The 25,161-nt window shown below is 37.6% G+C and overlaps 1 protein-coding gene across 1 annotated transcript; it reads left to right on the top strand.

Annotated features, from left to right (window-relative positions):
• Positions 1-1,537: 1,537 nt before the first annotated feature.
• On the top strand, positions 1,538-23,689 carry OPN4 (opsin 4; the record flags this gene model as incomplete). The annotated part of the gene is made up of 12 exons (XM_079535259.1): positions 1,538-1,564; positions 8,927-9,069; positions 11,013-11,146; positions 12,596-12,799; positions 14,527-14,698; positions 15,523-15,687; positions 18,070-18,177; positions 19,316-19,502; positions 21,403-21,555; positions 22,098-22,166; positions 22,640-22,678; positions 23,498-23,689. The coding sequence occupies 12 exons, from the start codon at positions 1,538-1,540 to the stop codon at positions 23,687-23,689; spliced, it is 1,593 nt and encodes a 530-aa protein (XP_079391385.1).
• Between the last annotated feature and the right edge of the window lie 1,472 nt (positions 23,690-25,161).

Here is a 25,161-nt window from a genome sequence, read left to right as displayed (position 1 = left end):
ATTTTAAAGTCTCTCAGCTAAACAACCTGCAGAATCTGTACAGGTAACATTTATCTTGTTTCGTCAGGCCACTGAACAGTAAGCAGATGATACAAGATAAATGCTACCTTCCTTAAATGACTGTCAATGGAGGGGAATCCGCAGCACTACAGGGATGTGTTTTTGATAAAGACACAGGTCATGTACATCCGCGTTCATCCAAAGACACCTCCTGTTCATCCAAAGAAATGCAATCCCTTCTCTCTTAATTTAAGGTAAGGTAATGCAAGTGTGAATTGAAGGAAGGGGACACAAGAAGGGGAGTCCATACAGAGTAGAGGGAATCCTGTTCCCACAGTTACAATCACTACCTTCTCACAGGGGCTCTCCAGAAATAGATCACACCGTCTATTACTGACTGCAGTGAAGCTAGTATGGTGATTCTGACGGTGGCCTGAAGGCCTAAACTCTATCATGCTCAGGCTGCAGTGTGTGCTAGAACAGTGTTTGTTTTGTTTTGTTTTTTTAATGAATAAACTTAATTTTACCATTATAATGGGCCTTCAGTTGGAAACAGAGTTATTCGTAACTATATACAGTGCAGTGTAAAGGAAGTTCTTTGTGAATAAGGATCTGCCCATGTATGCTCTAACTAAACACAATGAAAAATGAAAGCAAACAACTCTTGAAAAAGTTATTTGTTATACTTTCCCTAAGGCATCAGTGCATGTTATTGGTTTATTTTCAACTGAAGAGAAGGATGATGACAGTGGATTTTATTCTATTTTTTTTTCTGTTTATTTTTAGAAGTGGACCAACAAACAACCACAACCTAAATTCTATAGGACAGAAGTGCACACATGCACTTTGTTAACTATCAGAATCTATTTGAGTTCAAATAGTTTCAGCAGAACTGTACACATACATCTTCTTCCAATGCAGAGTACAAAAACCTAATTCACCAGTATGGTGAAAATGAACAGTAAGGTCTAATGTTTAAGAGAGCTGGTGAAGTCAGCCTTTTACCTTCTTCCTGTTTAGACACATTGTAGAGACAGCATTAAAATTCAGACATAACTCTGTCAAAGGCAAAAAAAAAAACACAAAACAAAACAACAACAAACAGCAGCAGCTTCAAGTGAGCATCAGTTTTGTACTGCCACTGAAATGAAGCCTGAATCTGGATGGAACAAGCAACAAACTGGGCATGTGCAGACCCTGCAGGATTCTGTATTTAAATGGAAGCTGCCGCTGCTGCCCTTTGCTAAGCTGAAGATGGAATAAAGCAAGCTGAGGCTCTGGTGAGAAATTCTGCACTAGATCTTGCACTATTTCAGGCAGAGGATCTGACAGTCTGCTTTACACACACACAGAAAGGTAAATTGGCTGACTTAAAATCAGAAGAGAGCTTTGCTTTCTTTGCTATTGCTTAGATTTCATTTGCGTAAATTGCCAGCCCGTTCAAAGGGGGAATATCTTGTCTCTCTGAAGACTCCATCTGCACCAAATTTGTGGAGTCAACTCATGGAATGACTCAGGAGCGATTGCCTACACACTGATGGACCTGCCTCTTAGAGCCCCAACAGTAAGTGCTTTCTCTCACTAACAGCTGTAGTAAGTAGCTCTGCTGGCAAAGCTGGCACTTATAGAGCTGTATATAGACACTTAAGGTCCATGCATAGATTTAATGATGTAATGCAATACTAAACAACATAATGAAATCTTTAAAATCTCTTTATTCCTATATTTATTGTGGAAAAGACTGTAGAAACAGTGTTCTTCAGCAGTTTTACCTGGGCAGAAGACAGGGAGGATTGTTTAATGGAAAACTATGTTGAATATGTTATAAACTACCAAGAGAGAATGTTCTTGTTAAGTTATACAGTTGGTTAATAGTTCAAATACAACACTTGCTTGTGTTATTATTAAAAATGGAAATCCCCATCATTTCTATAATAGCCTGTAAGTGCAGCAAACTGATTATGTAAATGCTGAAGAGTTGTTACTTGCTATTACCAAAGCTTTTCAGAAGGTTTCTCCAGGTAAGTTCTACCAAAGAGCTCTCCTTAAAAGTGTGAAGGTGGAGTTCTGTTATAATGACTCCTCATGACAGAACTTCTTGGGGCTTTCTAAAAATATTTTGTATCACAAACCCAAACAGAAAGAGTTCAGAAACCTCTTCTTGGTTGTGTAACTCAGTATACTATTGGGTTGCATTCTGTTTGTACAGAAGTCTGTTAAAAAGAAAAAGATATCCAAGCAATTTCCGAAGTTTTTGAAATCTGAATTTCTATGTAAAATATTGATGCTGTCACACCAGGTATTTTGGCATGATCCACATAAGCCAGTTTTTAATACACAGAGCATGTTGGACCTGATGTTGCAGCTTGACCCTAATTTATACTGAAGCAGCAGTAAATATTTTATTATTTGCACAGTAAAAATGCAGAGTGTTTATTTTTAATAAAAGCTGGATATGCATCGTATAATACAGGAAAATGAACAGAGAAGCATCCTGAGCCAAAGCGCTTAGAAACTGAATTAGATGGATAACATAATGAAAGAGGATAGCAGAACAAAGCAGGGAGGGATAACTGGGACTGGAGAGCACATGGCAAAATGGAAAAGGATTCTGGGGACAGAGTGATTCACACTCAAAAATTCAAAATGAATTTTGTCCTTATTCTGCTGGAAGAGGAAATCAGCTGTCTATTCCCTCCCCTTAAGTCAAGTATTTTCAAACTTCTGCATTTTAATTTCACACAAAGATTAGTTTAAGGGAGCTTCAGAACTGAAAGCAATATGTGCTGCCTGTAGTTGAGATTAAATCTGGAAGACCGGATACAAAATCTGCTATTCAAATTGCTCTAAAGGCAAACATGGAAAGCCCTGCTGCCTACTGGAAAGAGGGCTTAGCATTTGGCGTCATCCTGCTGAACCCATAATTGAAGTGGGATTGCTTACACTTCTCTTTGTTCTGTCTGTCATCACCGAAGAAGGTGCCACTAGAAGCAAGCTCAGGAATTAGAGCAAGAAACTGTGAAGAAAATAAGTGCTATCAGTTATTTGAAGCTTCCGGTAGGTAGAATAAAAACTGCACCTAGAAACTCTAGGAAATTACTGTATTTCTGTTCTGATAATTTTCTCTATCTGTATAATTTGTTGTACTGCAAAAGGCTTAACATTACGGTTTATACAATCAGTGGTAATGTATAAATAAGCAACTTCATCACTTATACTCTAGTAGAAAAATAAAGAACAAAGAGACCTGATACATTACCAAAGTCAACATGAGACTGCCAAAACTTCTGTTTCAGAACAGGGCTCTGTTCCATTAAAGCAGCCATTCTACAGTGTGACTACAATGTGGAAGCTAGATGAATCCCTAAGAACAACATAGCAGTCCCTATTTCTTCTTCCCTGTTTTACACTGAATTAGATATAATCCATCTGGCATCCAGGCAAGAGTAGCTGGAAAATGCCCTTATCTAAATCTTTTCTGTTCCCAGTTTTTGAAACAAACAAGCAAAGAAGTCAACTAATCATTTAGAACCAAGATTGAGATATGTTCAAATCCCAAAATCCTCCTATGAGGATTTCTCATTTCCCTGCAAACTAAACATTACTTCACAATCTTGCCTTTGGAAGAAAGTGAGGAGTGGGCTACATCAAATACGATATTTATATAAATACTTACACCTGTGGCCTTGCTCCTACTATCATCACTCTTAGCTTTACTAGAACTTCAGTTATCAAGATGTCTCAGAAGAGTGAAGAGTGTAGTTCTTACTCTGAAGAACTATGGGTGTGCTTTTTTTTTTTTAATTTCTTTCCCTCAGTAGTACAGTGTATTCTGTGCAATTTTTTCCACTTACACAAATTCCACTCATTTTTTTCCACTTACACAAAAATGTTTTCCTCAAGTCGTGGAAGCAGGGAGAACACTAGGACTTTTAAAAACTGTACATGTTTAAGTGAAACTTACTCAAAAGTGAGCTGGTATTGTTTTGTTTGTTTAACAACTTTGAAATAGCTACTTAGAAAACCTTCTCTTTAGGAAAATGTGTATAATAAACACATTTCCAAGATAAAGCAAATGAAGGCATCAAATATTTTTGGTCTGGACTTCCTTTTAACAGGGGCAAAACACTTAAAGAGTCAGCGGTTTCACCCTGGGAAGCAAAATTTCTTATTTCCTTACAACTCTCTTTAGACCAGCATCTTGTATGGTTCTGACACACTACACAAACTGCCATACATCAAGGCTGAAGTTTACTGAATGATAGCTGACAGTATGGCCAGTTCTGCAATAGCCATTTTGTTATAGGCGATATACAAGCTTTCTTTCAGGGAGAACATAAAACATTTCAAGAAGGAAGACTGCATTAAACGTAGTTGTTTCCCCCTTCTTCTACTGCCTCCACAAGGACACACTTAAACATGATGGAAGAAAGTACACTGGTTTGCAGCAACCTTCATAACTTGCTGCCACTGACTCTTAAGGCAAATGACAGAGTCGGATTTAGGAAAGGATTACACCTATATATGAGGGATAAAAATATCCTCCATTAAGATTATCTTTTCAAAGGGATAACAACTCTGTTTTAGGATACAAACCAACTGCTAAGAGTGGGAAGGGAATTCTCATATCGCTGTTCATTATGCACTCAGACTTCCCAAGGCAGGAGTCATGGCACCAAGATTGATGGAGCCCAAGATACATTTGGACAATGTTCACACGCAGATAGTTTGATTCTTCAAAACTATAGTGCAGATAAATAATAAATGGCTTGTCTATCAGAGATTAACTATTTTACAGCTCTTTCAAAAGGCCAGGCTTCATCATATCTAAACAAATTATAAAACCTGCTTTTAAGGGAGACTTAAAATGCCACCCTTGGCATTAAGATATGTTCTCAAACTGACCCTACTTACTGTGAAGATATTGTGTAACATTTCAGTTACTCCTCTAACATCTTCCACAGTTTCTCAAGCTACCATTTTTTTTGCTCACTTAAGAAGTGTGCAATATTTAAGCGGACTGCCAGGAAACTGGTGCTTCTCAGTAAATCGTTTTCTACAGAATTAATACCAATTTAAGCCACCCACAACGCAGTATGCCTGTGGGTATACTGGCACCCAGTGGTCCAGAGCCTCAGATACAAGTATCTCTATTAGTTGACTCAAGAAAGATGTAGTGTATTAACTGACTACAGTAAAACATCCAACTTCTTCCCAGTTCTACTTCTTCGTTCATCTGGTGCTGTTTTGAACCATGTTACACAAAACAAGCTGTGATTTCGTATCACTTAGAAGAGAAATAATGTAGTACTGGTTCTGCCTGTTCATTTCTTTTAATCTTCATTACAGTGTTGTAATGCTGAAATGCTAAAATGTGATGGAAAGTTCATCAATAATAGCAGAGCAGCACAATCCTAGGCTACAGCAAATAAGAACAAATGCAAATGCAGCAGCCATAGATACAGAAATAAAGGAAGAAAAGCTGCTTACCTTCAGAAGGCCACAGGCAGACAGGAATCTCCACAGTGACACCCTCACCTCCACTGCCAACACTTAAATGAGGTCTGGGAAGGAGTGGGTCCTGGCTTTATCCCTTCTGGTCACTCAGGTGTATTGGATGCAGCTGAGCTCCCCTGGGTTGGCCCTGTCTTCTCACCAGGTGCTCAATCACTGTTTCAAGTTGTGACTTAGCATTTTCACTACGTAAGTGCATACAGAAAGCAGGCTGAACAGAAGAACAGGCAAGATAATCATGTTCTGGGATATCAATGCAATTGAAATAGTTGTTCAGATGGAGCATTCTCAAAGGACAATTGCTATGGCAGGGATTGCAAAGGTGTGATTTTAGTTCTCTTATGCCACCCAAGTACTAATACCATAGGGTGACAACAGAAGACAGACTAAACAAGGCTAAACAGAGAAAAGCTTTGAGAATTGTCTGATTTCTCGATTAGGCTGCTGTCCTGATTTCCTCAAGCATTACCTTTTTCCCCTTATAACACCTAGAGGTGATTGAGACAGGCAAGTGTTTTCATCTTCTAGTAAGGAAGGTATCGTGTACAACTCAGTGATGAATTTGAAGTGCTTAGGTCTGATTTAATGCCTTTGCGTCAGCTAGCACCTTTCTTTGTCTTCAAGAAGCTTTGAATCAGACCTGTCTTTCTAATAAAGAGTTAAATTACATTTTTTTTTTCTTTCTTTAAATAATGGAGTTTTTTCTTAGCGAACAGCAAGAATTGGAGTCTGTGGTGAAAATAAGCCATCTCCAGGAAGTCCACACTAGAATGTGAATTTACTCCTTTTGCCAATCCCTTTCTTTCTCCATCTACTTGGTATTATGTCCTACCAATGCTCAATTACAAATATTACACATTTATTTTTTTCACATTTGACATTTTTATCGTCTCTACACCTGTTTCATTCCCCAATAAGTAGTTTTGATGTCTTCTACTGTCCCATAAACAACCTTTTCCACTATTTTTTTTTCTACATCCAAATCTATCCTTCAAATTGTTTCTTGTCCTTTGTCTCCCACAAATTTAATTTAAATTACAGCCATTTCAAATCTGCTTTTTGTAGCCAAAACAAGCTCCTTTAGTTGCTTCATTTCTTTTACCTTGATTAAATGGATAGCTATAGAGGAAAATATCAGAAATCTCCATTACATTAGTGATCATGATTCACTCTCTGCAGAGCAGCATCCATAAAACTACAGAAATAAAAAATAAATAAACCTAAACCAAAGAACACCTGGTCTAATTTAATTAAAAGAGTTTTATCTCAGACTATCCCACTCCACTTGCTATTAGTGGGATTTTGTGTTACCTTACTGACAGTGTGTTAAATAAACCAATATCTATCTACACGGGCAAGATGCCCACTCATTTTTATGTGAGGCCAACTTGCTGAAGGAACCTGAACAAAAAAACATCATGATTCTGTTTCTCAGTTATTATATCAGCTTTAATACAATCATAACATTTTGCTCCAATTACAGTAACAGCCAGAGCTACATTTTCAGTCTCTACTATTTGTCCAGCATTTCATCCCTGCTAATAAAGAAACTCAGGGAGCGCATTCCTCTTGTTGAGGATTGCCACGGGCAGATCTCCAACTCACAGTCAAAGACAATCTTTTGTACAATTTCAGACTCTCCTGGGGTTTAGCTTTTGCTACCGGCACATTGGTTTTAAATGCAAACTCTCTCTTATAAATTTCAATCCAATCTCAGAGATCTATTTATAAGTAATGTCTGCCTTTATTGTCTGGAAACACCAGGGTCCTTTAATAACAGGAGTGTTGTTGAAGGCATTCCTGAGTTCATTCTAGCAGTGAATGCCAGCAGTTGACACAATGGGAGCATAAAGTAAGAATTTCATACATATATCCACTGCTTTCCACTTTCCTACCAGCAACCTTCCTCTTCCTGGGAAGGAATAACTGAATGTGTTAGCTGTAACACCACCTCCCAGTACTTGTTCTGGGAAACAGTACATCCGGCCTCATAGCATTATTTACGCTCAGTACAGACACAGACTTTGGTGCCTTTCCCTGGATCCTCAGCCACAGCCAGACTGATGATACTCACAGTAGGAAAAATATAAGCTATTCAAGATATCTGCTGGGTTTTATTGACATGGCATGATTCCTGTAGCTCAGTAGCTGAGGAATGCCATGGCTGCAGCTGACAGATTTAAACTAGGTGTGGTGGCCATGGCATGCCATTCCAGAGTGAGTGCCACCTATGATGAGAAAAACCCGGCAATGAAGAAGAGACAGGATCTATCTGTGCAGAAGAATGAGGATGGGGCTTTGTGTTTGTCACAGCTACATTCACTGATTGGAGCTGGTGCCAAAGCATGTTTAGGACAAGGGCAGCACACACAGAGGTGTGTGTTTAAATCTCCTTGCCTGACTTCACAAGAAAAAGCAGCAGAACAGTGACAGTTTGCAAGTCCTTTACCATTTTTGTTAGGTCGTCCTGCTTCCTGGCTGCAGACTTCTTGTTCGCCTCATTACTAAGATGGGGTCATTTGGTCTAAAAAGTGTTTGTAGCTCCTGACACTTACTAAGAAAACATTCTAAACTATTATTTGAAGTGCTGAATTCTCCAGACTTACCTAGTGAATTTTGCCACAAGTTATTAGTAAATAAGATCCACACGCTTTCAAGTGCTTAAACCACAATTATCACAAAAAGCAAAATACCTTCACTCAGTCCAGAGTGAAAATAAAACTGATATGTAAAAAAGGTGCAAACTAGAAAATTTTCCTGTTTAAAGTTTTCCAATCATTAATGTAGTTTCCACCAGACAGCTGCTCAGTCTTTTACCAACTGACAGGCTTTTAGTAACTAAGCCTTGAGGGCAGCTAGCAATGTGGTTATTTCATTTCTCTCACTGAATAACCAACATTTTACCCATATACCTTTAATCCCATAAAGGATTAAATGCATGTTTATCAATAGACAGTTATCCATCAATTCTATTTAGAGAAGATACTGTTGTCAGAACAGAGATCACACTTCATGGGTACAGAAACTTTAATGACACGAAAACCGCAGAAAATATTCTTGTTAGGTACTGCATTATTGATGTCAGATGAAATAAAAAAGGTCCCTTCATATCTCTAGTTCTCTTCTACATCTTTCATTTTCTTTTGGGAGGGAATAAACTGCTTTTCTTCATTAAAATTCTCAATCCACAGGAAAAGCATAGAGTACTGTTTGACCTGTGTGCTTCTGATGGTGTATATGTGGCTCCCGAAGATGATCAACTGTAAACGTAATTTGAAAGTAGTTAGCTTATTCTGATTCCTTTTGCTTGCTGGCATTTCACACTCTTGATCAACCCTTCTACTAGGGTAGCACATGCCAACTTACTCACCAAAGTCTGACAATCTACCTATGACTTTTGTTTGCTTTGTAGAAGATGACAGTGAAAGATGTTCGTAGTGCTTTTCCTACAGTGGATGTCCCAGACCATGCCCACTATACAATTGGAACAGTCATTCTTATCGTGGGGATCACAGGAACTCTGGGTAATTTCCTGGTCATCTATGCTTTCTGCAGGTATCTTGTTTTGCATATTTTTCTAAATACTGAGATGAACTTTAACATCAACATGACTGTACTCTGTATGCAGTGCAGACATGCTATCACTCTAAATGCATGAAGAAACATTGCTTTATGACAGAAAGTGGCAACCTGACTTTTCTGACTTCTCATTAACTGTGGTCCATTAGCAACATTGCAAAGACTCACCCAGATATGCCAAGCAATGGAAACACACCATAGCAGAAAACTTACAGAAATATTTTTGTTATTGGTTGAGCTTCTGCACTGGGCTGATGTGATGTTTTGCTTCTTTCTCATTTATCATCTGTATTTTAGGTGCTTCATTCCCCCTGCTATCTACTTTGTAGTTGCTCTGCCCCCCTGTTCCCTACTGGAACTGACTTTCATTTTCACATTTTCTAATACTCGGCTTATTTCCTAACTAAAACCACATCCCAACTTTTATATCTGAAAGTAACCTGATCAATGATAACAATGTGATTTTTTCACTTTTTCTTTTTTTATTCACACTGTTTCTTTCTGTTCACTGAACACTGACAGAGCATTGCCATGATGTCTAGACCAGTGAGCCTTTCCTTCATGATTGATCATTATGCATTACTGTAATAAACATAAAAAATAAAAACTATATGACAATTTGACTGGGTTAACTTGAATCACAGGAGTGAGAACCTAACTAATGAGGCTCTTGAGCTTGTATTAATCTAGTGCATTTATCTAGAAGGTTAAAAAGGTGATCTCACATTTTCTGCTACATACAGTGCGTGCGTTCAGAGCAGATACCAACATTTCAGTGTGAATGACACAGCCTTAAGAACAGATCAGGTGTTGGCGTGCAGACCAGATACATGAGACAAGAGTGAAGTAAGTGACCTAGCTTAGCACTTTGGCTGGTCCCATACAGCAAATCCAGCCATACAGCAAATCCAGCCAGTTGCATTTCTAGTGAGAGAGACAGCCTGTCTTCATTGAAGATGTTATGAAGATAAAAAGGGGCATTGAAAGAAAAATAATAAGTGCATCAGAAGTTCAGACTACATGTCAGATGCCTACAAAACAGTCTCAAAAAGTCACAAAAGTCTAAGACAGCCAGGTATCTGAAATAGAGATTTGTTCAGCAACTTAGCAGATTACTGGACAAAAATAAGCACCCCTAAGTATCTACTAAAAACATCTTGTTGCCCCCAAATTGACATTCAGGGGACAGTATATTTACTCACTGATTCTGGATCAGTACAAAGAACTGATCATTTATTCAGATACTTTATATTTTTGCCTAAGACCAAAGTTTTGAGAAAGGAGCTAAAAACTTACACTAAGCCATGAACAAAGGAGCTCTCAATTCAGCTTCTCTGTGTACCTTTAAAGTATTGTACTATGATGTTATGAATGACATATGTAGGCAGAATACACTGAAGGCTGGCTACTATTCTCTTCAAAGTCAGTGTATGTACAAATGAAATGAATGTCACAGGGAAGAACTGATGTGAAACAAAATGCTTGATGCGGTACACAGCAAGTTTGCTTAATCCCTGTATTTGTAAGTCATTGCTGATAAGATCACCAGCATGGAGATATGCACTATCCCTCCTCCAGCTTAACACGACCCAGATCCAGCAAATCCATGGAACACATCAGCTTTAATTTCCTGTTAATCACGGACATGCAGTGCACTCGGTCAGAGTACTTAAGGAACAATGTGATTTATCCCCACCACTGAGCTGGTTATCAAAACAGTCCTCTAAAATGCACAGCAGGATAAGGATGTAAAACAACCTTATGTTCTCTTGGGAGAGAAATGAGAAGCATACTGTCCTAACTTGTTCTGTAGAGTGCCATGGTGTTTGTGAAGTTGCCAAAGCTCACAGAAAAGAGTAATGACATAATTAAGAGCACCGCATTGTCTAAGAAACATTCCTTCTATCTTTTCTTTGTAGGAGTAGGACCCTTCAGAAACCAGCCAATATATTCATCATCAATCTAGCTGTTAGTGACTTCCTTATGTCCATCACACAGTCTCCAGTATTTTTCACCAACAGTCTCCATAAACGATGGATTTTTGGTGAGAAAGGTTTGTATATCTACTTTCCAATAAATCACTAAGTATTGTCCTACTGTAGTAGCAGTTAACTACCCATTTCCTAATCCTCAAGTACACTTGCAATTTTCAACATTGCTTCAATATTAAAACCAAAGTTTCCCTGAACATATTTGTCCCTGTGCAACAATTACATTCCCAACACAAAGAAGAAAATTACACACACAAGATACAAAGGAGACTCCGGCAATCTAATACAGAGGACCAGTCTCCTTGCCAGTGTTATTTCCCAATCATCTTGTAAGGTAACTACTGGTAGAGCCCTGTGACAAGGAACCACCAACTAGCAAATCACCAACTTAATAGCAGCTCTAGATAATCTGCTCAGAGACTAGCAACCAGAAAGCTTGGCAACAGTGAGTTTTCTCAACAGAAATATTAACCGAACATGCCTGCACAGTAAGCAAATGTTCTTGTGGGAGTTTGTGTTAACATGATTTGCAGAAGACATCTGGTCATTGCAACTACAAGAGTAATTAACTTCAACGTGCTATAAAATTGCAGAAATACTTAGGAAAAAATGAACCCCAATTTCTATCCAAATCATTTTACAATCTAAATAGTCAATATCCAAGGAAGGAACCTAAAACAAAACCTCTGTTCTAGCAGGTAGAAGGCAGTATTTCTTCAAAAGATTCTCAAACTGCAGGTGAAACATGTGACTGAAGCCAACAGCACATCTGCTGCAGGCTTCAACAGCGGGATTTTCACCTTTGGCCTAAGAGGTGTGCAAATCTAAGGAGAAAACTCACTCCTAAGGAGTCCAATCAATAATGTATAAAAAAATCCTGTAGAAGGGAATTGCTTTCATTCTTTTATAACTATAGTAAGAAGATGACTAGTCTTTGCTTCTTGAATAGGTATGGACAGAGAGGGATATCAGAGAAATAACATGGCTGTTTTGATTCCTGATGACCAAAAGAATGGCTGTTTTTCCTACTTCAATAAAGTGATCAGTTGCACACGTTAAGAAATAAAAAACACAACCCTCAGCTTTTAATCATGATGATGCTTGACTTGTTAAAATTACTTATGAATATATTCATAGTCTGAATAGCTACTACAATTATGCTGACCTTGAGATACAAATGATACCATGACATCAAAGTAGCTAGAAGGCATCGTTGAACAAAAATGATGTTTTTAAGGGAACTTCAGTAAAACTGGAGTTAAGCAAGATATCATGGGACTGTTGAAAAATTTCTACTAGGAACACCATAAATCAGTGAGTGAAAATATAATTAGCAAGATAAACAGTGGCTTTGAAATAGTATTACATTACAATACTGGAAAACTGAAATTCCATTGGTTTATGAATCCCAGAAGACATTAGTTTACAGGAAACACAGAGTTGAGTCTCCTATAAATTAATTAGCACGAGTAGATTAATTTCACTGCTACTTCTGTCATCTTCATTGAAAGGCTGTGAGCTGTATGCCTTCTGCGGAGCTCTTTTTGGCATTACATCTATGATCACTTTGATGGTGATTGCCTTGGACAGATACTTTGTCATCACAAAACCTCTGGCTTCTGTTCGAGTGATGTCTAAGAAGAAGGCCCTTATAATCCTGGTAGGCGTCTGGCTGTACTCTTTGGCTTGGAGCCTCCCACCCTTCTTTGGATGGAGTAAGTGAAATGGAATACAAGTTTTTTTCCCTTATAACACTGGACTAAAAACTGGACTGTTACATTTATAACAGATGGGTAAATGAATGGCTTGCATATTAAGCCTCAAAAACCTGTCTTAGGAAAATTGATAAGATACATACTGAAACTGAAGGCCTCAATCTGAAGAAAAAGTACAATTTGAATAAGAGCAACTTACATCACACTGGCATTTTTCCTTGAACTTATTACTTATTGTACAAAGAATAGTAGATAAAATAAAGGCCAAAATTTATGAAATGATGAACTTGCCTATTTTCCCATATCTACTTCTGTTGAGCCAAACTGAACAATATAAAAGTGAAATAAATAAGTTTTTATTTTTTCTCATGATATTTTTTTCTTCCCCAAAGGTGCTGTGTATGAGTGGTGGCAATTTAAATGTCTTCATTCATGTAATAGAGGAATACAGTCTATTCCTTAGAATATTCCGTGAATATTTTGTTGAAGTACATCTTGAGTAGGTCTTGATTGTATTCTAGATGTGCAAATGGCACTGGATATCAGCTGCATTGTCCATTCAGACTTTAGTATCTTCACTGGGGATTCTACTAGGAGTGGCATTTAATAACAACAATACAATTTGCTTTTGTAAATTTTTTGTTTGCAAATTGGAACACACATTTGATCATTGCCACTTGTAGCAAAGAGAGCTCCTGTTATTATTCCTCATTTGCATCCAACTCAGTAACATTAATTTGTTTCCTATGAGTCACCAAGTTTCAGTCAGTAAGTTAGAATGAGCTCATCATTCAAAACTCCAGCCCATTATTTTGTTCCCTAATTCCAGAACAGAATGTGTCAGCTCAGCTGAGGAGAGAATTTAGCAATGTTTTGTTTTCCCCAATGAATGCTGAAAAAAATAAAAAATAAAATAAAATAAAAAAATTACAAAGTTGAATTTTAGAAGATGTTTGTTTTTGACTTGCTACTGCCTGTCGTGTCTGCCTTCAGTATGAGGCATATTTAACTAGCCAATCCTCAGTGCTTGGGAAAGCAGCCTTAAGTTGAATGAGGCAGGGTTAGAAGAACAAAGTGACAATCTGGAATTTTAATGGGAGAAGGCAGAATACTAACTTGAGATATGTTAAGCCATTATCTTATAATTAGATTCCAATAGTATCCACACTACTAACCTTCATATAAAAATTGGATGCATCTAAGAACATCTGGTATGCTATTTTTAAAAGTTCAGCAGAAAATATCACTGTAAACAGTGAAAATTGAAATAAAAGGAGAAATACGTTGCCATTAAGAATGTCTTTAGTTGTTTGACACAGTTTCTCTAAAGAAATTACATTTTATTTCTACATGTACTCAACTTTCTTTCGTGACAAAATTAATTTGACCTACACAACATAGCTCTTCCCTTTGCAGAATAGATTAATATGTAGAAGTTCTAAAAAGAGGCAGTTAAATCAATCAGTTTCATTTCACTGCATGGGAAGAAGCAATTTGAGCGAATCTGGACTTAAATGAAAACAGTGCGGGTCTGATGAAAGACCCACTGAAGTATTTGGAGAGATGCACTTTGACTATGTTGAGCTTAAAGTTATATTCAAGTATTGGAACAAAATGATTCAGTTTTCAGATCTCATCTCATGTTACTCTGAGTATCTTTCCCTAACTCCTGCATTCAGGATACTGGTAAGAATCACATTGTGGTTGATATCTTCTCCTGTCTCTAGGTGCCTATGTTCCTGAAGGCCTACTGACTTCCTGTTCCTGGGATTACATGACTTTCACACCATCAGTCCGTGCCTACACAATGCTGCTTTTCTGCTTTGTCTTCTTCATTCCTTTGATTGCTATCATATACAGCTATTTCTTTATATTTGAGGCTATCAAGAAGGCCAACAAGTAAGTAATTAGAAGTCTTAAGTTTTTATTTCTTTGTCTAAATGACTTTTTTCTTTTCTTAAAACAGACTAACAAAAGAAAATTGGAAAGTTTTTCAGTTCAAATATATAACTGTGACAAGAAACCAAGTAAGAATTCTGTCAACATGTAAGAATTATGATCCTTAGAAGAGCCATTCAGGGCTCTGAATTTATGCCAGAGCTGTTCAGTATACTTGCTAATGATACAGAAAATGGTACAAGTAGCAACCTGAGAAATCTGAAGGATGTGAAAGGACTATAGAGATTAACCAGTTGTGAAAAGCAATACTAAATGGATATCATTTGTCCATTTAATATGTCCAATAACAGTAAATAAAAGCTATTCCATGGAAAAAAATGAAATCAACTGCAAACACCATGTTTCACAATGAGTAAAAAGAAAATAAAAATAATCACACATCTCTAAACAAAAACTATCATACAGGCCAGTGTTTGCCACTATTCTTAGATATCTGTCTTGTAACTATCAGCACAGTAGAAAATGCAGACCGACAGTAAAGTACAGCAATCAGATATAGGGAAACAAAGACTTCTCTAGTTATATTTTGTATTTGTCCAATTAAATGGAATACCTGATTTATGTGGAAACTCTTCTAGCATGGGACTATTTTTTCCCCCCTACATTTTGTCCTTGATTAGCACAGCTGAAGTACACCAAATTGCAAGGGACTGGTCACATAGTGACACACATTAAAAGTACATGAGTTATCACATAAACTAGCATAAGAGTAATTGCTGCAATTCCCTATCTCAATTTTGCTGTTACACATTTACTTCCCCTAGGTCTGTACAGACATTTGGATGCAAACATGGAAACAAAGATCTCCAGAAACAGTATCATCGGATGAAGAATGAGTGGAAGTTGGCTAAGATTGCACTGATCGTCATCTTGCTTTATGTCATTTCCTGGTCACCATACTCTGTCGTTGCTCTGGTAGCTTTTGCTGGGTAATTATGAATGTATCAGCAAATGAGGGTGTGCAATTGGGAAAGACAGATGAAAGCCAAAGCTACTTGTCAACCCTAATGCCTGAAGTGCATTCCAAACATTAACCTATTTTGGAGTGACATTTAACAAATAAGGCACACGCTGTGATTTTTTTCTTAAGTTTGACTTTTCAAGGGGAAAAAAAAACAGTAGTAGGAAGTTTATTACTTTCAACATAAGAAACAATGCTGATGATTCCTGAATGCATGCTCTGTGACAGCATATTTGATCCATCCGAATTTTATTTAGCACCAAAATGCTAAGGGAGCCAAAAAGAACCACCCAGGGGAGATTTTTCTTCCACTTCTTTTACTTGCAAGTCTATTTATTTGCTTGTCTTACATCAAACTGATGAAATTCCTTACATACGTGTAAGGAAAACAAGCTCAAAATTACACAAGTATATACTTGCTTAGGGAAGTTTGTCAGTGTTAGACATAGAAGTAAACATAAATCATAACAGCATGTCCTTCATTTATCTAATTATCAGTGTTTCATACAGTAGTTTCCACAAAAGTATGATACCATTAATATAGAATCTATATAAAGCTTGACTATCAGATATTGACCAGAATACCGTTGGTGCAACCCAGGTACAAGTCAAAAACTTTAAGCCTGGATGTCTTGGCTATATGTAGATATGTCTATTATGCTAAAGGCTGACAGTGAACAGGCTTCTTCATTTTCCAGTGCTTCAGTTAAGGCTTTCTAAAGTGGATATGACCATGCCCTAGAAAGCCTTGTAAACTGCAAAGAATCTGAAATTCTCAACTAGAAGACTCAAGCAGAAGGCAGTACATTTTGGGAGGCAGGAGTGCTCATTGTAACACACATAAGGAAGAGGCAAACATGGCTTCCTAAACACTGCACTTCTAGAAATATTTTGCTTAAGATGAAAATTTGCTAAGAGAACGTTCTCCTATGGCACCCACAGAGCCAATTCCAAGCAGCAGCAAACTTTTTCTCCACAAAGGCTCCTCACTCAGAAACTCAAATCCTTAGAATACGTCCAACTCCAGAGTCCCATGTCCTGTCACAGGGGACTTAGGTATTGGGCATTTACCACTGGTGATATGAGACCACTAGAGATAGAAGAAAAGTGTGAAGATAAAAAAATGAATCATAGCTGCCTTACATCACTGCTTGCTCCAAGTGAACTGAAAACAATAGAAAATGCTTTAAGCTAAGCATTCTAGCTGCACAGAACTGCCAGGTTGTTCTGCCAGTTGTTCTGTATGATTCAGTATCTACTTCAGCATGATCAAGTGCCTGCTGAACTTGACTTCTAGCCTATGTTTCCTGTCGACTAAAATCAAAACAAATGGACAGTTTTTTATACAGCACCTGTCAAGTGAGCATTTGCAAATTTTTCTCACAAAGACAGCAAGTAAACAATATAGCTTCATTCAGCTTTTTTTTTTTTTTTTTTTAAAGAAATTCCTTGAGTATATTAGGAGTACAAGCAGGAACACAATGCTAAATAGCTCAGTTAAAGATGGAGGTTAAACTGCTGTCTCAGAAAATAGAGGTGTCATAAAGAAAGGATGCTAACTTAGACTAATGAGTCATTTTACTTAACCCTTTCTACCAATCCGAGTTCTTCTTAGCTCCTAATCAGACCCATGGAGAACCTGCCTGATAGAAACCGCCTACAGAATGTGTTATTTTGGTTTGAGTAGCTCTCCTGACCTTCTTCTGACAAGACTCTATGGGCTCCTTCAAAGTATCTTCAGATTAAATGGCTGAAAGGAACATGGCAGATAGACATCAGTCATGATTGCTGTATCCCTTAAGGGCACAAAACCTGCATATATGCATGGCCACAATAACACAAGTGAAGTGTATGTCATCATAAGACCCATTCCCTCCTGATTTTAGTTCAGATCAGGCAAAAAATTTGAAAAGCAGAACTGATCACATATCTTTCCTGTAATGCCTCACTCTGCACACTCATTTAGTGACATATTTAGTGATGGGTTATTTAGCAAGTACATCTGCTGAGTTTGAAACAGATACTCTGATGAACACGCATTCATTTACTGCAGGCAGACTTTGTCTCTAGGGTAAACAGCACAGGGGTTATCACTGAATCATAGCAGTACTGCAAGAGAAGCATCACAAAAATTGTGTTTCCCTGATTAGGCTAGTGTGCATCTTTGCAGGAAAAGGATGTAAAACTTTTCTCTCTCATTGTTTGAGTAGAGAACATCCCCTTGTTACATTCTGTGGAGCAATAACAACACACTGTGTTGTCAGCTTATAAATGCTGAGACTTTTGAGAACTCAGTACTAAACATGTACTGTATATACACTAAATGGATTATGTATTTGCATTACTCTAGGTATTCTCATGTTCTAACACCCTTCATGAATTCAATACCAGCTGTGATTGCCAAAGCTTCTGCCATCCATAACCCCATTATTTATGCCATCACTCACCCTAAATATAGGTAAGTTCATTCTTGTAAAATAAATTTAATGTAGCAGAGAATATCAGGCAGTAGCTTTATCACTTAAGGGACTAGTAACCAAACTCTCATTCACCTGTTCATTTTACCTTTGCAAGACAACCTCCTCCTCTCCAAGCAAACTTCTCAGTGCCATAAAAATGTCAGTAGAATTTGTACTTGGAACAGTTTACTGTGCAGATGGGAGCTAGAGATGTTTATGGAATGCTGATCTGTACTTACAGATCACATGATAGAAGATAGAGACCTTCCTAGCTCAGAGGAAATCATTGTAAATTTAACTGTCTTCAAGAGAGATCCAGACATCTGTCAGCATTAGAAATAGCAGTTTGTTAAATTAACCAGGCCACTGAGGAATGCAATCCAGTAAGTCAAGCTACTCCTTCCCTATTTTGTGCATCTTCCTCACTCTTCTTCATGCTTCCTTATTTCAGATAGTATTTCTTCTGAGCTGTAACATCTACACATGACCATACCAAGTTCAGATGCAGGCCATGGAATCTGATGGATGGCAGCAAAGCCACACATATGCTGTTTCATTCTTTACACAGACCTACAAGATAATTTGACAGAGAAGTGTGGGCATGGACTTCTAAGTGGGATGACTGGGAGGGAGAGAAAAGCTGTGCAAAAGTGCTTCCTTATGCTGCATATGAGAAAAAGAATTCTGTAATATAGCTGCCTTTGTACTACCCGACAGATAGCAGGCAGACAGATGTGCTAAAGGAGGCCAGAATAGCTGCTTAGGGGCAGATTAAAACAATTTATTATGTGGTACTTCTGCAAGGTTCAGTTGAAAGAACAGAATTTTATTTTTGACCTGATTAAGCTGAAAGCAGATAAAATATTTTAATAGGTCCCTTCAGTTCAAAGAGTTACTCTTTAATGCCCTCACCCCTGCCAAGTAAAGCATTTAAATTCTATGGACCACTATTAATAAGTGATATTGAAGGGCAATTGTTTACAAGACACTGATATCTGGAAAACCCTTTATTGTACCAGTAATTTTCCAGTCCATGCAGCATTAGTCTATCTCTCTGAATAAATGCACTGCGTATGATGCCTGAATTTTTATGCTAACGTTACAAAAATCTGACTTGTTCTACCTCCTTTCCATTAGAACAGCCATTGCAACATATGTTCCCTGCCTTGGATCCCTGCTGAGAGTTTCTCCTAAAGACTCCCGATCCTTCAGCAGTTCTCGCTCCTCCAGACGAACCACCATAACCAGCCAATCTTCTGAGACTGGCTCAGGTGGGCTGCAGAAAGGAAAAAGGCGACTATCTTCCATCTCTGACAGTGAATCGGTAAGAAAGACACTTCTCATACCCATTTTTAACTGCAGAGTAATTGACTTTCATAGAGTCCTCCAAAGTGATAATTGCTTTACATGAAACACTTTATGCTGATTATGATAAGAACTTCAGAAAAAGGGAAGAAGTAAAACAAAAGAAGGCCAACATGTAAGAGCAAACTGTAGCATATTATATTCTTGTCCATTTTTTACACTGAAGGAAGAATGAAGACATTGGACAACAGGCATTTTAGAAGGCAAGAGAAGCTTAGAGTCAGAGCATCCTAGAAAGCCTCACCATTCTTCTATGACTGAACTTGTCTGACCACAGATTTTGAGTCTGAACATAGAAAACAATCATAGAATCAAAATCATAGAATTGCTTGGTTGGAAAAAGACCTTAAAGATCATCAAGTCTAACTGCAACCTAATCATACTACATAAACATACTATTAACAACCCACAACTAAACCACGTCCCTGAGCATCACATTCAAATGGTTTTTAAACACATCCAGGGACGGTGACTCAACCACCTCCCTGGGGAGTCTATTCCAGTGCTTAACATCCCTTTCTGCAAATAAGCTTTTCCTGATATCCAACCTAAACTTACCTGGCACAACTTGAGGCCATTTCCCCTTGTCCTGTGTGTCGCAAGTGAGAAGAGACAAACCTCGTTCTCACTGTAAGCACAAGTAAGCACCCTTCAGATACTGGAAGAGAGCAATAAAGTCTCGAAACAGCCCCAGTTCCTTCAGACTCTCCTCATAGGGCATATTCTCCAAGCCCTTCATGAGCTTTGTTGCCCTCAATGACCTTTCTGTACTGAGGTGCCCAAAACTGAACATAGTACTCAAGGTGATGCCTCACCAATGCCAACCACAGGGGCAGGATTACTTTCCTAGTCCTGCTCACCACACCATTTTTGATACTAGCCAGGATGCCATTGGCCTTCTTGGCCACACTGCTGGCTAACATTTTGCCAATAGTCCGTCAGTACAACCGATCCATTAGTCACTAAAAAATTTAGTGAAACCAAAATTTTAAGGAAACAGTGGTTTCTTAAAGTGAAGTGGCGTGTGTTTGGAAGCATTAACCATCAGACTTAAGTAAATCAACAAATGCATTTCCAAATCCTTCTCACATGAGACCTCAACACCATTCTGCTACCATTCCAGGTAAAGCCAAATGCATTGCACAGCAGCTGGATATAAGCAGATATTTGGTGTCCCAGGCTCTCCCTTACTACACAGCTACTTAATAATTTTGAAATCATTTTAAATACAATCTCCAAATATATGAAAAGGCAATGATCTTCTCAATGATTATTTTTTCATAGTCAGACTAAACACCATATCTAATGCAGTCACACCCTGAATTCAGACATTTGTTCTTAACAGTGCCATTTCAATTTCTTCAGATTCTATGTTCTTTTGAGTACTCAGTCCAACCAAAACTCAGTGAAAAGGCCAGAGTGAGGAAAAAAAGGTAGTGCAGAAAAGAACGCTTGACTCATGCACAATCCCGCTTTTTTGTTGTTTGTTTTTTCATTCATTGAAATAAATCTTTATAATATCAGGAATCCTTTATGAAAATAAGTGCTTCTAAACTGGCCAGGTGCATTAGAAAAGTTTCCATAGTACACAGCGGAACATCATTTTGTTAGAAATTTTGAAGTAAACCCTACCAAAATAAACAAACAAGAAAACAAGGTGTAAGCCAAAGTTATCTGAAGAGATTTGATAAGGTTTTTTGGACTTCTTTAAAGCAAAACACTGTATGGAGTTGTACGTGGCATAACTTTCCTGAAATAACTTTCACAAGGTGGCTGTCTCTTAAAATTTCTGTTTAGGTATCATACTACTCAGTCAGAAATCTAAGACCATGCTATTGCTTTTGCTGTATTCATTTTAGGGCTGTACCGATACAGAAACTGATATCACCAGTATGACCTCCAGACCTGCTAGCAGCCAGGTTTCCTATGAAATGGGCAAAGATCTCACCCAAACTAGTGGCCTAGGAGGCAAACCTGAAGTGAAAAGCCACAATTCTGAAATTTTTGGAAAGGTAATAAATTGCGTAGTAACAGAATTCTTTAGCAACAGGTAGATCAACAATGAACATTTTATCATAATTAATCATGAAGAATCTGGCCTAGAAGATGGGAATAACCTGTAAATTAGTGCTGTAAGTAATGTCCTTGAGGCTGTAAAAGGTCATCAGCTTTTTATTTACAGCTCTAATTCATCATTCAGCTGTCGTATTTCTGGCTGTTATATTGAACATAGCATATGCATGATGTGTTGTCCTGTGTTTGTTTTTAAGTGTATAATCTGTAATATTTTTATTTCCCCATATTGCCCAAATTACTTGACTCATCATTCTGTTGTCTCACCATTTGTTATCAAATAAGCTTGTATTGCGAGTGATAGAAAACTAGTCTATCTCCATTAAATTACTTTATGTTCTGTAGTACAAAGTCACATTTAGTTTATTACTGCATTCCTTCTCTGTTCCCTTTCTTTTTTTCCCCTCTCTTTGTATTTCATGTACATGGGACATGGTAACCTATACATTATTTGTCTTTTTCACCTGTGTTCATTTTCCAGACAATTGTAAACACAGATGAAATACCCATGGTGGAAATGAATGTCACAGAGCCTTCTGCTACTTCTACTGTAAGAACTACTTTAATATTTGGCATGGGTTTAGTTGAAGCAACAAAATCTAATGACAATCCCACTCCCTGAGCACAAATTAAGTTATTTGCTGAGATGTAAAAAAAAACAAAAAAAACAAAAAAAAACAAAAAGCATGTAATACTCCCAGTAGGATACAGTAAATATGACCTCCAAGGGTAGATCACTGCTAAAACTGTGCAGAAATTAATGGAGAATACACATGCTACAGGGTTCTCCTTGAGCTCTGCTTCTTGAGAGAACTGAAGTTGAATTCAGTAGGTTGCCTGCCCATGTTTTGCTTTGGGATGAGTGGAAACACTATTCAAATAAAGATAAGAAAAATCAATGTATACAGCAAGTGGAAGCTATTCAGTAGCTATTCAAAGTCCTTTTGGGACAGTCAATCTTGTAGCAAGTTCATCTGTGCAAAGTGACACTGTTGACTATTTATTATTCTCTGTTTTGGGTAGTGCAAAGCACCTGAAAAATGCAGCGTGGAGGAAATTCAGGTAAGTTTCTGAAACATGTCATATCACTTATTTTGTGGGCATAGTGTCTCTCTACTTCCATTTAACAAAGCTATAGCATACTGATGTTTGTTTGTTTGTTTTTTTAACGTATTTCTCAAATGAGTGAACTTGCCCTAAATTAGTGAAATAAAAGAGCTGATAGGTGGAAAAAAAATCAGTTTTATCTTTGCAGTAATAATAAAAATGTAACAAATGCAATTTTTATTGATAGTAGTGTTCCTTACAAGCTATTATTAGCCTAATCCTAACACTCCCTTTTGTGGTCCCATGCTAGGGATGGATAGCACTGCTATTGTAGCACAAATTAATCCTTTTCTGTTTGACTCCATTCTCTAGTTTGTCGCCCCTTCAAAATATCAATCTTTTTATCTGTTTCACACCACCTCATCTTAATGAACCAAAACAACTGCTTTGTCAACTATGTAGGGTTGTTTTTTTTTTTATAGAGGAACTCTTTATATCATTTGTCTCTTACACTGAGAACATTCTCAGTACTTTTTCTTCCTCCCACAGAGGTATCTGCTGTCATTAGCCTGATCCTTCAAAGTAAACTCGATTCTGAATTAATATACTAACACAAAGACACTATCTTGTTTAACCTTCCCCTCCTCCCCCCACATTACTCATAAAGCATTCCAGAAGTATTCAGATCTACTTCATCCTCTATCTTTTGAGTTTGAGTAGTAGTGGGTACTGGTAAAGCACTGATCTAAATACATCACATTTTCATAGACAGTGCTGCCTGATATTCTTTGTAGATGTTTGTGCCTATTTCTTTTAAAACCTTGCATTCTTCAGAGAGGTGAGAGCCTGAGTGGCATTGGACTAAGAAAAGGAGAGCCTCGCCATAAAACATCCACGTCTCAGATACCCAGCATTATAATAACATGCAGCAATGTACAAGGAGTAGAGCTGCCTTCTGGATACAGCACTGGTTTCCTGTACCCAAAGAACAAAAGCCACAAGCAGAACAAGAGCTCCAGCAGCTGAGTGGCACAAGCCAGAATATCACCTTAACCAGTATCTCTAGAGGAACCATGACTAGCTGACTCCAGAAGACTTTCCTACCTTGCTCTGCAACAATTCTACAGAAACACAACACAAGCAAGAATAAAATCAAGTGTTCAGTTTCTGAACTGACTCCAGTGCTTCACTTTTGATCTGAGCCACACTGCAATTTATTATTTCTTCTTTTTGTGGCTCAAATAAATTATTTTTCTCACTTGGATTTTACTCTTCTCAGGCATATGACACTGTTATATGGATCTTGCCTACAATCTTGCCTACAAGCTCTTTTGATTAATTTGAGAGAAAAGGGAAGCGTGAGATCCAGCCTTTGTCTAATTACTGTGGAGTAACTTCAAAGCTATTTGTGGAAAAGCTTAAATTGCTTTCTGGAGATGCTTTCATTATTGAAGTTCCTCAAGCAAATGAAAACACTCAGTGCTCCTTTCTCTTAGTAATTAGAAAGTTTCCTCATATTCTTGTACAATGCAATTGAAAGGTAATGCACTTGAGCACTAATTTGAAGTCTCAGACTTTTTTTTTTTTTTTTAATTTCTGAGACTCTAGAGGATGAAAAAGTAATCTGCTTTTCCCTGGTGCTCCTTCTGGAATAAAAAAAAATTAGTAGATAGAATTAATTTACAATCTGTAGAAGTTTACACTGCAAGAATGATAAGGTGTAGTCAGTCCACAGTGGGGATATGTCCCTTTTAAGTCTAAAAGCATAGAATAAATAGAGCTATTGAAGCAGTTCTTAACAACAGGTGCCTAAATAGCTCTCCCTTTGGTTGCAGGAATAGAGGAAACCACCCAAGCCATTTTGTTCTAAGTAAATTGGTTCTGATGTCATTTCAGAGAAAGCCATCAGATTATACAAATATAACCAGCTTATTCCTTTGAAGGCAAAAAAGTTCAGTCAGTTCCAGAAGACATGGGTCATTGATTACAACCAAATATTTGAAACTTACTTTGAATTGAATTAAAAATGGAGGTGATAATGACTTTTGAGGCAGCTGAACATCAGATCTCAAACAAGTGGCTATTTCAGACAGGTAATAAACAACCAAAAGAAAACATTGAAAGTCTTGGGTGTTTCTGCATAAATAAAATCATAGGCATTAGAAATGAGAAAAAAAAAAAAAGAGTAGTACAGTTTCTCCCTTCACCTACCACAACTCGATATTGTTTCCATGCAGAAAACAATGTTAAACTGACAACACACATGCTAGCAATAAGGAAAAAGAAGGGCAAAAACATATCTTCAAACAGGAAACCTGTTCAAAGATGTTCATGAAGCCTGAGCAATTACATTCTTACTTACTGTTTTGGCTTATAAAAAAAAGAAAAATGAAGCATATAATTGTCCCCATCTTTTGCCAGGAAAGCAGGTGACAGTAGGGAAGAAATGCTAGCAAAGGTTGCCTATTTCATACAGACTGCAAAAGGCTGAAAACATT

The sequence above is a fragment of the Tetrao urogallus genome (genome assembly GCF_951394365.1).
Source record: "Tetrao urogallus genome assembly, chromosome: 5".
In the NCBI taxonomy this organism is placed as follows: domain Eukaryota; kingdom Metazoa; phylum Chordata; class Aves; order Galliformes; family Phasianidae; genus Tetrao; species Tetrao urogallus.
This window is presented reverse-complemented; position numbering and strand designations above follow the sequence as displayed.